Source organism: Siniperca chuatsi, linkage group LG14, assembly GCF_020085105.1.
Source record: "Siniperca chuatsi isolate FFG_IHB_CAS linkage group LG14, ASM2008510v1, whole genome shotgun sequence".
Lineage (NCBI taxonomy): Eukaryota > Metazoa > Chordata > Actinopteri > Centrarchiformes > Sinipercidae > Siniperca > Siniperca chuatsi.
Window position 1 is genome coordinate 1,273,158 of NC_058055.1, and position 15,611 is coordinate 1,288,768.

General features: G+C 38.9%; 1 protein-coding gene across 6 annotated transcripts; it reads left to right on the forward strand.

Moving 5' to 3' along the window:
• The first annotated feature begins 4,215 nt into the window (after window positions 1-4,215).
• LOC122888700 (vasodilator-stimulated phosphoprotein-like) lies at window positions 4,216-15,227 on the forward strand. 6 transcript variants are annotated; one of them, XM_044223443.1, is made up of 13 exons: window positions 4,227-4,502; window positions 5,774-5,945; window positions 8,857-9,037; window positions 9,640-9,688; window positions 10,152-10,461; window positions 10,773-10,879; window positions 10,976-11,024; window positions 11,154-11,196; window positions 11,535-11,577; window positions 11,749-11,844; window positions 14,083-14,149; window positions 14,612-14,669; window positions 14,805-15,227. In XM_044223443.1, exons 1-13 carry the CDS (start codon window positions 4,498-4,500, stop codon window positions 14,852-14,854), a joined length of 1,230 nt encoding a protein of 409 aa, XP_044079378.1. In that variant the 5' UTR covers window positions 4,227-4,497; the 3' UTR covers window positions 14,855-15,227. The 6 variants fall into 6 exon arrangements, with proteins under 6 accessions (XP_044079383.1, XP_044079384.1, XP_044079382.1 ...); XM_044223445.1 differs by having other exon boundaries at window positions 10,976-11,009; XM_044223447.1 differs by lacking the exon at window positions 11,749-11,844 and having other exon boundaries at window positions 4,225-4,502; window positions 10,976-11,009.
• The last annotated feature ends 384 nt before the right edge of the window (window positions 15,228-15,611 follow it).

The window sequence follows — 15,611 nt, forward strand, 5'->3', positions numbered from 1 at the left end:
ACCAGCCAATTCTGCATTCAATTGGTCTCAGGATTGTGGGACAAAAGAGAATCACCGAAATGAATGCATTAACCTCTGGAGTCCCAACAGTTAGCGTAATATAAAGAAGTATGCTAGGCAAAAAGCAATGTGAAGGAGTTGAGGCTCTTATTTTACCTTAGATGTGTAAGGTTGACAACGACCTAGCATTAATTCTGTGCACCATTCATAACTATCAAGGTAAATGGTAAATGGACTGTACTTATATAGCGCCTTTCTAGTCTTTCTGACTACTCAAAGTCACTCAAAATCAAGGGCGACATAATATAAATATTACATAATATTAATCTGTAAATAATTTGCACAGTATTAATCTCTTTTGGAATGACACTGTAGCTACATCTTGTAAATTAATCAAATCACATTTATTCACAAGTTAAATACATTTAAAAATATATATATATATATATATATATATATATATATATATATATATATATATATATAATATGTTTTGTAATGGTATAATATTATGTAGAATATGTTTTGCAATGGTATCAGTTTTTGTTTCAATATATATTTAATGTTTGATTTTAGTAATTTTCACAGCTGCCACAATGGGTATCCAAGGTGCTTATGCTACCAGGGTAATACACGGAGGAAGTGATGGCTGCATTGGTGATGCAGGGTGTTTCGAATGGAGGAATTTTGTCAAGGGAAGTTCCCTTAACCGGCATTCCCTGAACAGGTAGCAGGTAGTGGGGAGTACTGTTTACGTACACTGTGGAATGGAATTCTAGTAGTTCCCTTTTGTATCATACTTGTTTGATTTTGATACCTGTGTGTAGGTTTGTTGTGGTCATTAACTAATGATTATATATCAGATGACACAAAGCAAGTAGGCCTACATGCTTGCAGCTATGAATGTTTCTTTGCAACAAGAGTCACAGTCAGTCCACAAAAGACCCCCCCCCCCATAAAAAAAAGTGAGCTCCCTCGAAAGCCATGCTATAGTTTGCACACTGACTATAGGTACCTGTCCAAAAACAAAAATGAGAAAACAGAAAGCAGCCTATATGAAAATTATTTCTGTGAAACAGTGATGGAAGAGAAGCTTTTAGTCATTTGAAGATGACGAGGCCAAGATGGCTTGATCCATCTGTTCAGGCAGTGGTGTGTCAATGAGACTAAATGATATATCTTTTTTTATGTAAATGTTATTACTTTTTTCCTTTGCTATATGTTCTGTAATAATAATTACATTGAACGGGCCCTCGCCTCCATGCTTGCCTCTGAGGGAGTGACAGTCGCAGTCTTATGACCAGAGGCTGGCTGACACCGCTCTGATTCTTCAAAACCATCGTGAACGAGTTATATATCATTTCCTGCGCTATGTGACGCTAGAGAACATGCACTAATCATACACGGTGTTGCTGTTTATCAAGTGTAGACCACACAACGTAAATGCCATAAAGATAGGATAATGTTTGTTACATGTGGCTTGCTCATGTTAGTCAGTCAGTAATTGGCACTATGACTATGACTCATGAATGTCACATAAGTGTTACCGGGAGTGATCCATCAAAAAAAACATATGAGTTTGAGGCTGATCAGTTGAAACATTGCTGAGTTATTCCCACTTCCTGTTTGGCATGGCCTCACATGTCTGCCATGGTGACCCCGACACTTCAACAGATGTTGTATGTCGAGTGTAGACCACAGTTACTAAATTTGAACGAGGTAGCACTGTTACTAATTTTGGAACCAATTCAATTCATATATTCAATCATTAGCTGCTGTAGTTAGCCAGCCCCCCAGTAGCAGACTGACCAGAGGTAGCTCCTGTTAGCCGTCTCCACAGAGGCTGGGTGACTGTCCAAACAAAGTATAGCCCTAGGCAGAAGCCCATGGTTCACCACCAACCTGTTCACGTTTCTTACAAGTTCCCCACTCGGCGACACACCCACTGAGAAACCAACGCTGATTATTGGCAGCGCCATTTTGAGAAACGTGAAGTTAGCGACACCAGCGACCATAGTCAAATGTATTCCTGGGACCAGAGCGGGCGACGTTGAATCCTATAAACGTAAATACAGTAAAATTGTTATTCATATCGGCGGTAAAGATTACACCAATCGGAGGTCACTAAGGTTAATGTTGAGTCGATGTGTACATATGCAAAGACAATGTTGTAGTTTTCTCTGGGCCCCTGCCAGAGCCCCTGTGGGCTTTGTAGATAATTGCCGGACTTTTTGGGGAAGACCTGGTCTTACTAGGAGAGACGGCATTCGACCTACTTTGGATGGAGCAGCTTTCATATCCAGAAATCTGACCGAGTTTATTAGTGGACCTAAACCAAGACAACTCAGAGTTTAGACCAGGAAGCAGAGTTGCAGTCCTACACGCTTCTCTGTGCTTCCAGAGCAGTTACCCACCCAAAACTCCTTAGTGAGATGATGTCTGCCACCCGACCACTTAAATTAATAAAACCAAAAGTTAACAGAAGAGGAGTTATATATAAAAACCCAAACAAAAACGCTAATAGCACAACAAAATAGGAGAATTAAATGTGGACTCTTAAACAAAAGATCTCTGTCATCTAAAGCTGTACTAGTGAACGATTTAATATCAGAATATCACATTATCTGACAAAACAGATGTTGGTGTTACAGTAAGGATAGAGAGATATCATAGTTACATAAGAGATGGTCTTGTTCGACTCAGTGGTGTGTCTCAACTTTAGCAAAGGTACGCCCTCCATACAAAGCTTCGCAAGGTGACAATGGCTGCAAACAGGAAAATAGTGATGATGAATTTGTTCACTTTTGTATAACTGAATATTGTATATTGTATTAAGCTGATATCTAGTAATATTATGTACTGCTGCAGATTGTGTTCAACCTGGTATAGAGACATTAGTAGAATGAGGAACTGCAGAGTGATCGTGAGAGGTAAGAGGAAATGAACAACACTTAAATGTGGCTAGAGATGGCTATTAAAGGGACACAGCTAGTCACTGACAAGGTGTCAGTCAGTTTCTCACACACACACACAGGCACTCAAGGTTACATGTTAACACGCAGACACACTACATATACATGTGTATAAATACATACCCAACAGCAAATATATACCTCTGACAGTTATATTTTTGTATATGAGAGTTTAAAGATAATTTTCATTGTTTTATGTTGCTGATATATTTGAATGAGGACCTCAAAAAAGATTGTGATTAAAACAATTTTAATTAATAATTAATAATTAAAAAAACACATCTGTCTTATAATATATAATGTTTTGCCATAAAATGCCAAATAGCATTATTGCCAAGTTCCTAACTTAGGAGAAAAAAGTTTCTCAAGTGCACTGGCCCAAAAGGCCAAGTCTATATAACATCTATCATTTGCAATACTTTGGAATCATTGAAAATCATACAAGGCAAGATGACAGTCTGCATATTTTATAAAAGTGTGTCCCTTATTCCTCTTAACTAATATTTATTCAGTCCCTTGGAAGCAAAAATAAGGAAGTTTGCAGTTCTTCTTTAATTGCTACCACAGCACTAGGAGGAAATGAAGTGCCAGTTAGCAGTGCTGTGACAGAGACTGAGAGATAACACATTAAACTTATACTGTTATAGAATAACATGAACACACTTCATCCGGTACATTCACAATAGACTCTGTGGTGTCCCCGGCTCAGACTGCAAGGAACCTGGGTGTGACACTGGATGACCAGCTATCCTTCACTGCCAACATCACTGCGACATTCCGCTCCTGCAGATTTGTTCTCTACAACATCAGGCGGATACGTCCATTCTTTGCTGCTCAAATCCAACACTGATACTTGCCTATCATGCTGCGAATGGCCCAGGCCCATCCTAGATCCAGAACATGGTCAAACCATACAACCCAGCCCATCCATTACGCTCTGCTACTGCCAAGTCTATTTTAACACATTTAGAGTTAAATCTGACTGTATACTACTGCTGTTGGATTATACAGCTAATTCAGCAATTAATACAAAACAGAAATAACTGTTTGGTTTGAGCCATGAAATACAATAAACCCTGCTGCTAGTCTTCCATGCAGTAGAGAAAGTTGTACTGAACCACCGCATGTGACAGAACTCTTTACACCCCCCCACCCCACCCAAAACAAGCAGAACTGTATAAAGGAAAGGCAAAATCAGATAGAAATCAAAGCTCTGCCACAGGGAGACAGAAAAGGGGGAGGTGTGAAAATTAGAATTTAAAAGAACAAGTGAAGGAGACGCGAACAGGAAGAGAGAAAAAAAACCTGTCTAGGAAATGAGAATACAAAGACAGAAGTGCAAGTGGTTGGTGTTAAACAATGTCATGAGAGAGAGCGACTGAGGTGTGCAGGCAAGAATGCCAGCAGGTTTGACTGAATAGACAACAAATATACTTGAGAGGGAGGAGGAAGTGATTCAAGTTGATGAAAAGAATCAGATCGTTAAAAAGCAAGTGAAACTTTGGATACTGACTACAGCTGGAATATGGGGTAAGCAATTTTCTAATAACAGTGATAATATTTTATCCACTCAAAACTTTTTTCTCCCAAATCATTTTGAATGTCTGATGCAAGAGTAACTAAAAATATGCAGAACAGTGCATAGTTAACAGTTCATATCCACTCTACACTTGACTTTGCCTAACAAGCTCTTTAGTTCTGATAACATTTCCTGCTGTATGTATGTAAGTGTCTGGAGCTCATGGCAGGTCTCATTACAGTTGTCACACATAAAATAAAAATATCAGAGTATCTGTATTTGCTGAGCATATTAGAGCATATTATTAAATCCAAAACAATATTTTGAGGGTTTATGATTTTGAGAAGTTAGTATATATCACTGACAGGTGAAATAATGTAGTCCATATTAGGCAGCATTTTACTGAGCACAGGAAGTGGTCAAAACATGAAAACCTTTTTGGCAGGAAGTAAAGATTCCCCACAGGCAACAGATTTTGCAATAAGTAGACTGAAAATAACTCATTGTAACAATGCCTCATAGAGTATGGATATATGTATCTGAAGTTCTCCTGCAAACGCACCTCTATTTTCTATTTCCTTAATTTTGCCTGAAACACTAATACAATACAAATTCATGAAAGTCTTGCAAATGCCTGGTTGCATGTGAAATACTATATGCCAAATGTATATAAACAACCCAAGAGATCGTTTTAATGAAATAATCCACAAAAAATATGAATACATTTTTGTCTAGTACATTTACTTAAGTTCTGTACTTAGGTACAACTGTAAGGTACTTGTACTTTACTTGAGTATTTCCATTTCATGCTACTTTATAATTCTACTTCACTACATTTCAGAGACAAGTAATGTACTTTTTACTTTACAACATTTGCTTAACAGCTGTAGTCACTTGCACACTGCCGACTACTGATTCAGATTTTACATACAAAACGTATGACCGATTTAAAAGATATGATGCATTGTTACAGATTATACTACCCAAATGTATATTGTTTTGCTGAATCGTCCAATATCGTCCTGCTTATCCTGAGCCTATCCCAACATACATTGAGTGAGAGACAGGGTATACTATGGACAGTTGACCAGAAATCTCTGTGAGATGTGCAGTGCAGAAACACAGCAGCAGTAAACACTTTGGGACAAAGTATGAATGTTCATGGATCACCTCGTTTAAACCACGTATCTACATCTGCACTACTACTACACTACATCTCACACTCTCTTTTCTCGTACTCTGCATCTGATCATCTTTTTCTCATAACCTCTCTCTCCAACAGTGAGTCCAGTATCTGCCAGGTGAGAGCAACAGTCATGCTGTATGATGACATCAAAAAGTGCTGGGTGCCGGCAGGATCTGACAGTCATTCCTTCAGCCGTGTCCAGATTTATCACAACCCCATGGCCAACACCTTCAGAGTGGTGGGCCGCAAACTGCAGGCTGACCAGCAGGTACAAGACAAGTGTACACACACACACACAGCCAAACAGACAATCACCTTCACGTGTTCTGGTTGTAAACAAATATAGTACAGTTTTTTTTGATTGAAGGTCACACACACCAAACTGTGTGAATATTTAATTTGCCTGTAATTTACTTCCCTTGAAACAATATAAAATCACAAACTCAACAATGTAGTTTGGCAGTACCGCTAGACTTTCTGAAAGTTCATAGAACAGACTTCAAGTTTGCTGAATTCTGATCAGCAGAGACTCATTTTTGCTGCATAATCTTGCACAGTAAAAGCTTCAAGGTCAAACTCATAATTTATTAAACTGTTGGATTCAAACTGGAGAAGCTTAGTCTCACCTCTCTTTTGCTATGATCTGATGATTTCCAGCTATTAGTCTATGAAATACAATATACCAGCAGCTCTCCAACAGAAATAAGCGGCCCTCTGTACTTTTAAACAATAACTTACTGAGACCGGTGCCCCATCGTGGTTTCTTACTTCCTCCTCACACATGCTCTCTTTATATATGTATATATATATAGAGAGAGAGAGAGCAAAAGTGAAAGACTAGCTGCCAGAGGCAATGCTTAAGTAACAGTCAAGTCTCACAGTTGATGTGATGGTTGTTTGTTGTTTACAATCAGATGTATACAGTACAAAGCCAGATACTTTTTCAGACAGGTGGGAATGATTTCCTGTGCTCCTTTTGAACAATATGGTATCATCACCATCTAGTGGATTTTAGTTGCATTGTATTCTGTTACAATTATACACTTATCTTAACTCCCACAACATATACAGTCACTATCATGTGTTTCCTGTTAGTCAAGTCAAGTCAATGTTATTTATATAGCCCAATATCACAAATCACAAATTTGTCTCATGGGGGTTCACAATCTGTATAGCATAGGACACCCTCTATCCTTAGGCCCTCAATTCAGATAAGGAAAAATTCCCCCCAAAAAACTTTAAACATGGAAAAAAATGGAAGAAACCTCAGGAAGAGCAGCGGGGTGGGGGGGGGGGGGTCCCTCTTCCTGGATGGACATGCAATAGATGCAGTGTGTACAGAATAGACCAACTCAGTATGGACAATCATCCATCCATCCATCCATTTTCTACCGCTTGGTCCCGTTAGGGGTCGCGGGTGACTGGAGCCTATCCCAGTGACTTTGGGCCTTAGGCAGGGTACACCCTGGACAGTGGCCAACTCGTCGCAGGGCTAACACAGACACAGACAAGGACAGACAACCATTCACTCTCACATTCATTCAATACGGGCAATTTAGAGTTATCAATTAACCTACACATGCATGTCTTTGGACGGTGGGAGGAAGCCGGAGAACCCGGAGAGAACCCACGGTAACACGGGGAGGACATGCAGACTCCACCCAGAGAGATTGTGTGATGTTGGTCTGGTCCGGGAATCGATCCCACGAACCCACGATCTCCTTATTGGGAGGCAGGAGCTTTAGCCGCTCTGCCACCGTGCACCCCTGGACAATCAGGATTGCAAAATTTTAGTTAGATTGTAAACATTTATGAAGAATAGATCCAGGAGGACATTGAGCAACTTTAGATGTTGCCAAACAGATAGGACCTGAGCCACACAAAGATCAAGATCCAACCATCTAGAATGAGGCACCGACAGTCAGGGGAGAGAGAAAGGTCCCAGGACAGCACAGAAAAGCCTGAGTGAAAAGAGAGGACAAGGAAGAGAAACTAGGGAGGGAGAGAGGGAGAAGAGAGAGACGGTGAAGAGAGAGAGAGAAAGAGATAGGCACACAGCTGTGCTTTTGGGACACAAATGAACAGAGGGTTAGAGAGATGCAGTGGTTTTCAAAAAATGTACACTATTCTCGTTGGCATGACACACATGGACTATAGTACTAGGCTTAACATATTCATTGAAATAGAAGACTTTGAAGACTTTTAGTACTAGCACGCGGTAGGCCTGATAACAAGACTTTACAATAATCAAGTCTGGATGAAACCAATGCGTAAATTAGGATATCTCAGCCAAGGACACCTAATTTTAGCTATGTTGCATAGGTGAAAAGTGGTCTTGGTGATTTCTTTAATGTGCTGATCAAAAGAGAGAGAGAAGTCACACAGTTACTGAGAGTTACTGTTACTTGATCAAACTGGTGTCTGTGTCGAGCAGGAAATTACATGACATCCGTTTTTTCACAGCAGACAAGCAGGCCTCTAATTTGATAATTTGGGAATGATCATCTACCTTTACAGGCACATACAGCTGAGTCATCATCATCACTTTACCAGTGGAAATTAATTCCATGACTGAGTATAATTTGGCCAAGAGGTGAAATATACTGAGATAAAAGCAGAGGGCCAAGAACAGAGCCCTGAGGTACTCCATATTTAACATCAGAACATTTTGATATTAATATTCTTATAGGAAATACATTGTATTCTTTAAGATAGGTAAGACTTTAACCACGCAGGAGCCAGGCCAGAGATGGCAAATTGATTTTCCAGTCGGTCTAGGATTGTACAGTGATCTAAGGTGTCAAAAATCGTAATGAGATCCAGCCATAAAAGCAGTGAGGTGGAATCTAAATCCATGGTAAGAAGGAGATCATTTACCACTATAATAAGTGCAGTTTCAGTGAAGTGACAGGCCCTGAAAGCAAATTGAAAAGGTTAAAAAAGATTACTGTTAAATATGTGGGCCAAAAGTTGCTGAGACACAACTCTTTCCAGTACTTTTGAAAAGAATGGAAGGTTAGAGACTGGTTGATAATTATTTAGAGACCCGGGATCAAAGTGTGGTTTCTTAAGTATAGATTTACCCACAGCAGGTGGGGGTAGTTAGGGTAGTAGTTAGGGGGGACAGTCCTGGTCGTAAAAGACAGATTAACAATATTTAGCATTTTTTTTCACACCAGGTTGTGATCAACTGTCCCCTTATCAAAGGGATGAAGTACAATCAAGCCACACCAAGCTTCCACCAGTGGCGGGATCCCAAACAGGTGTGGGGGCTGAACTTTGGCAGTAAAGAGGATGCTGCTCTTTTTGCTAACTCCATGATGCATGCATTAGAGGCTGTCAATGCACCGGCGGGCACAGGTAAACACAGCAATGCAAGAGGACACATTAGATCCAGGTCAGGCAGTGTGAAGTGCTTCTGTGTTACTCATGCTGTGATCTTTATATAGTGACAGTGCCATGTCTAGTGCATAAATACAAATCAAAGCCTGATTATGTATTTTAAAAGTGAACAGCCTAACTACTGATTGAAGTAATACATGGATTTTGCTATTATTTTTCTTTTTGTTATAGTCCTGCTATGTTAATTAGTTTTGCTATGTTATAATATAGTTGGCAATGACATATTGTTTGAAAACACATCCATTATCCAGCAATATGTCGAGCGTTGTGCTCAATTAAAAAGGTGCGTCAAGTATTATTTCCAGTCAGTGACAAATGTAAGTCATCCCAACCATCACTGTAAACTAAAATCAAATATTCTACTTGTGCATATAGAAATTTAAATAATTCCATGTATACTATGAATGTATGCAATCAAAATTAATGTGAGGCTTTAGTTTAGGTGGGTTTTCTCTGGACTACAACCCTGCTTGCATGTACTGCTTTCTTTTAGTTTAAATAGTCCGGAATCAGAGGAGGCACACATGCCAATTACACACATCAATAATGTTTTTGCTCAGGCGCAGCTCAGGATGGACTCTCTGCCCAAGAGCTGGAACACCAGAGAAGGTACTGTTCATTATAAATGATACTGAGGCTGCAGCTAAAGTTTATTTTCATCATCATTTGCTGTCTTGATTTTTTTTTTTTATTAATTGTTATAACATTTTCAAAAAATAGTGACAAATGCTACCATTTCCTAAGGGCCAAGTAAACCTTCTCAGATTGCTTGTTTTTTCCAATCAACAGTCAAAAATGCAAAGATATTAAGTTAACAATGATTACCAGATAATCCTCACATTTGAGAAGCTGGAACCTGTGTATGTTTGGCTTTTTTGCTTCATAAATGACTGAAATGATTAATCAACTAATCCTTCCAGTACTAAATGACACTGTTACAGATTTAACTCAGCTGTGGAGGAAAAAGCCAAACATAAATAGGAAACAGCTTTTAAAAGCTACAGGGTTTTCACACCAACAGCAGCATATCTAAACTATTAATTATCATTATCTACTGTCGATCTCGGTTCAGACTAGAGTGTCAGAGGCAGGAACAGCTGGAGAAGGAGCGTCTGGAGAGAGAGAGGCAGACCTCCGCTGCTGCATCTGCCCCTCCTGCTCCTTCTGCCCCACCAGCAGCTCCACCCGCCCCACCAGCACCCCCACCACCTCCAGGCCCACCGCCTTCTTCTGGACTGTGCCCACCGGCACCTCCACCACCTCCTCCTGGGGGCATGATCCTACCTGCACCACCCCCGCCTCCTGCTGGAGGAAGTGGAGGTGGAGGGGGAAACAATCTGGCTGCAGCTCTGGCAGGAGCCAAACTGCGTAAAACAGTCAAGGTAAGGTGCATATATTGTATGCCATTTCTCCTTTGTATACTCCACCAATGCAATTACCCTGATGCATATTGTATGGGTAGACCTGCTCTTTAGGAAAAGTGCAATGAGATAACTTCTGTTATGAATTGGCGCGCTATATAAATAAAAATGAAAAAATGAAAATTTATATAAGACTGTATAAAAAGATGTAGCTTGGCACAAATGATGGATAATTTTGGTGTCAATGTTCTCATAAATGACAGAGTGAGTAAGCTGATCAATGGACCAAATTCCTTTGAACATAGTGACTGGAGGTGTTTTTGTGTATCCAGGATGAGTTAGAAACAGCCCCAGTCCCCAAACCAGCATCCTCATCTGGAGGAGGAGGAGGTGGAGGTGGTGGTCTAATGGGAGAAATGAGTGCCATCCTTGCTAGGAGGTAAGTTATTACTTAAGAGACATATAAGACAGATATGTTTGTGATGATCTGATATTAGGGACTTCTGAATGTTTATAATACAACTATTTTAAATAGGAGGAAAGCTGCTGATAATCCTGCTGCAAAAAAGGTAGAACCTTGCATTGTAAGTCTCCTGTCAATGATTTCATGATTATTGGATTTCCTTTCATTATTCTGTAATATTTGTAGAATTAGCAGTAAGATTTAAGATATGAGTGGATGATAACTTTGGAATGTCTGTACTTGACTACAGGAGGACTCTGACTGCTCAGTATCAAAATTCTCAGGACCACGAGGTGAGTAATGTCACTTTCATCCCTCCTACATGACTGTAATAGAGGCAAGTAAATGGGTTTTCACAACATTAGTATCTTCTCATTGTCATACAACATAATACTGTGAAACACAGTTAGTTGAAATAACAAGAAAAGAAAACGCGTTACTTAATTGTTTATTCTTTGTCAACAACCAAAACACTGACTTAATTTTAGAATACTATGCTACATATATTAATATATCTTTCTTTACACCACAACATAACATGATATGAAGACATGAAATACATTTTAGGTTAAAACTTAATTTTATCTTATGGCCATGTACTGTAAATGTACATATAATGATATTTCACCAGAAATCAATGGAAAGCCCAAGGAAAAATCTGCCACCATGCCAAGGTAAGAGCCTGATCCACCAAGCTTTCACTATCCACATGATTGATCATTACCTTACGTTCCACTGACACCTATCATATTTGGTGCTAAATAAAGCTCTCCCTTGAGCCATCCATATAAATTTAAAAACCCAATCACCAGCTGCCTTAAAGGATCTGCATGTTTTTGCAACAGGCCCAAATCCTTAACCAACAATCAAAGGGACTCCAGCCCAAGTCCCAGCTCCTCCACTTCTCCCTCCTCTAACTCTGCCACTACCGCTGTGTCCAGGTATCAATCGCCCCTCTGTCCCCACCTGCCGCCAAGATTCTTTTCTGTCCCGCAACCTCTTAGCACTCTCTGCTTTGCATGCTGCCTACAGTATGAGCCAGTGAAATGAGCTCTGCTGTTAGCGTAAGTGGTGTGCTGCTTGCAAATGACTCACTAAAACAAATAAAGCACTCAACATTTCATGGTTTCTGTCTGAGGCTGTATTTATAGCAAGAGACTGAAACTTGTTTCTAAGCTGCTATGGTGACGTTCAGTCCTCTGCTTCAGTGTAGGGCTGGGGCGAGTCATTGACGTATTCGACATCATCGAGTACGGAAATATGTCGATTTGCATGTTGTGTGTTGGCGCATCGCAATGAAGTATAGAGTGGCGAAGTCTCTCCACTTCCATCATGGGACCTTATTTCGGAAAAAATATACTGTACCATTTGAATTGTACAATGAATTACCATATGATGTTTGTCAAATTAAAAGATAATTTTGTCAAGAAAGTCAGTTTGTAGTAAAACTGTTGAAGTATAAGACTGTGAAAATACGTAATTAGAAAGACTACACACCCCAAAGTCACGCAACTGGTGTCATGACTTTCTCTCTCCGCATGCCACTGAAGCGACGATGCCTGTGCGTACATGAATGTATAAAGTACCGGATTTAGTCATAGTCATACGAGCAACAAGTCTTGATAAAAGGACCAGGAGTCACTGGATAAAGCACATCAGGCAAGCTAACATTACAAGGGACGGCCATATTGATGCTGGTGATACATATTGTGCGAGCGAGAAATGTAGTTCACTGAGCGGTTTCACACAAAACTAAATGGTACTAAGACAAACCTACGTCAAACTTTCTTGACATGCAAAATGATCTTTTAAATTGATAAACATCATATGTGTAATTCATGGCACAATTCAAATGGGATCAAAAAATAATTTGTCTCTCGCTGTTGACTACTTTTTTTTTTCAAAAAAAGGTCCCATGTGGGACACCGGAAGAGGAGGGACTTCGCCTCACTATGGCTGCACCCGGTCAAGGCATGGATTCCTCCGGAGAACAAGCTGCAACATAGAAACCTCGCCTACAATTTCCCCTCGCTCTATCCCTCCCATGCAGTCTATTGACAGTCACACTTGCACATGCTCTGTTGAGAAACACAGAACGAGTCTCCTGTTTAATGTAGGCCTACTTATGCTGTTGTTTTGTAAAAACTTGTAAGCGCACCTGTTGGTGCCGGTGTCATTCGGTGCCACGTTGGTTTCGATCGTTTCAAACCAGCACCAGAAGTGTAGGTGTGTGCGTGTGTGTGGGGGGAAAAGAGAACTGAAGGTAAAAGCAAGGTGAGCAGATTAAAGTAGTTTAAACACTAAAATAAGGTGGCAAATTATGTAGAATTAAAATGGTGACATAAGAAATACCTACAAGAAATAGGGTAATATGTTAATGTATTCATTCAAATATTAATTATATTATAATATAATAATATTTTCAACAGACAAATATATTTTTGTTGCAGAATAATGCCCTGCAGTACATACTTTGTTTCTGGTTACATTTGATTGTTTTAAGAGAAAAATTATTTAATAAAATATTGAAATATTAATGAGACAAGTTTTTGATATTCATTTTGGGTAAATTAATTGTTATATTAATTGAGTAATAAAAAATTATCTTTAAAATAATCGATAAATTAGTCGTTAGATTAATCAACTAATCATTAAATTAATCAATTAAAAATTCACTTCACTGCAACATGTTGCCATAATAGCGCCCTGCAACTGCATTCATTACATTTCTTTCTTGATGAGCATAAACTAGGTGAGTTTTTGCTCATGAAGTGTGAATATCAGAGCAGTAATAAGTATTATCATTGGTCTACCCAAGTAATGTGTTACCATAATGTTTGGACAGTCATCAGTCATTGCTCCACTTGTACCACAAACTCCAGTCAATATATGCACAAGTGGACATTTAAATTACACTAGCTGAAGGAATTGAAGCAGTTGTTGGGACGATGGAAGATGATCCATTCTAAACATTGATAGCATTTACTTTTTGACTGTTTGCTGCTGTTTCCCTCATTCCCTCACTCTTCTAAGATTTTCTAATACCTATGAAGTGCTTTTGTTATTCTGTCTAAAGTAAAGTATGCTGATTCTCCTGGCCAGCTCTCTCTTTGGAAAGGCCGCTTTGATCTCAAAAAGACTGTTTTGGCTAAGGTTAAACATGGATCTTTCTATCCTAGAATGAAAGTGGTGAAAAAGGACTCAGATGGTGCAGGAAGTGATATTGATATGGAACGAATCAAACAGGTTGGTTCCTCCATCTCTCTTTGAACATACAACAATATCCTGCAAATCCTAAGTGACTAACAGTAAAGCACTGTGTTAGGACTTTTTCATAGCAGTAGGCCTATATTACCTTTTAATTAATCAAAACCCACATAATTTCCTGTGTGTGGTGCAAGAAATGTTGTTATAATAAACAGAGATGTTAAAAACAACGTTACGTTGTAAGATTCTGTACGTGTTTCCCAATCCACCGTGATTTTCAAGCACCAGGGAGTAATGTCATCAAAAGTACAACAGACTGCAGTTGCAAAGTCATAACTTTCTGTCCACAATGTCACTATTGTGCCAAGTTATCAGATAGAGCTATATGGCTGTTTACTGAAATACTGATTGACTTTAATGGTTTAATTATGATGTATTTGTCAAGTAAGAACTTTTTAATACCAAGGTCTTGTGGCATTGCATTTATCTATGTGTTTGAAGGAAATTCTTGAAGAAGTGAAAAAAGAACTTCAAAAAGTGAAGGACGAGATTATCACAGGTGAGTTCTAACTTGTATGCTCTCCGTTGTAATTAGGTTAACTTTTGAAGCTACATAGTGCATGTATAAACTGTTAATATTCAATACTATAATTATTTTGTGTTATACTTATATATTACTGTTTTTCTCTTCCAGCACTGATCCAGGAGCTGCAAAGTGCACAGCCAAAGGGTGAAGTCTCCTGAAAGACTGAAGATGGATCAAGAGAATAATGAATACATGTGACTGAAATTGTGTTATTTTTACAAAGTCAAAATATGCAAGTCAATGTATTAATCTCTGTTTATCATCATGTCTTCTTCATATTTTCCTGTGGTACAGTTTGTAGCCTGAGTGATACTGGAATTTTGAGGCTGATACCGATGCCGATATTGATATTTAAAAAGTAACAAAAATCTGATAATGATATATATGGGCTGATATTATTTTTTTTATATGAACACATACCATGCACAAACATTTTTGATAAGAATGCCTCGAATTTGTTTTTTAAAGAATTATGACTACAATATGTGCTAAGCAGGGCATATTGCAGTTGAAATATAAACTCTCTCTGTCTGTCTGTCTCTCTCTCTCAAACAAATGGTAAATGGACTGTACTTCTAATAATAATAATAATATAATAAAACTATATTTATAGAGCACTTATCAAAACAAAATACAAAGTGCTTCACAACAAGAGAAATAAAATACCACAGTGAATGACGAAATATAAAGAAATAAAATACACAAAAGCAATAAAATAAACAGTAAAATAAACAACCAGTTCAGGTAAAATCAGGATCTGCTTTCAGATAAAAATGTGTTTTGAGACGAGACTTAAACGAAGACACTGACTCAGACAGCCTCATTTCTTCGGGCAAGTTGTTCCAGAGCCTCGGGGCCCTGATGGCAAAAGCTCTGTCCCACTTAGTTTTCATCCTGGACTCGGGAACAGACAGG

Excerpts from the sequence above, each read along its gene's own strand:
- LOC122888700 (XM_044223443.1), top strand. Across the intron at positions 11,578-11,748 it reads AAATCTGCCACCATGCCAAG|GCCCAAATCCTTAACCAACA; the intron begins GTAAGAGCCTGA and ends TTTTTGCAACAG. Across the intron at positions 11,845-14,082 it reads GCCACTACCGCTGTGTCCAG|AATGAAAGTGGTGAAAAAGG; the intron begins GTATCAATCGCC and ends TTTCTATCCTAG.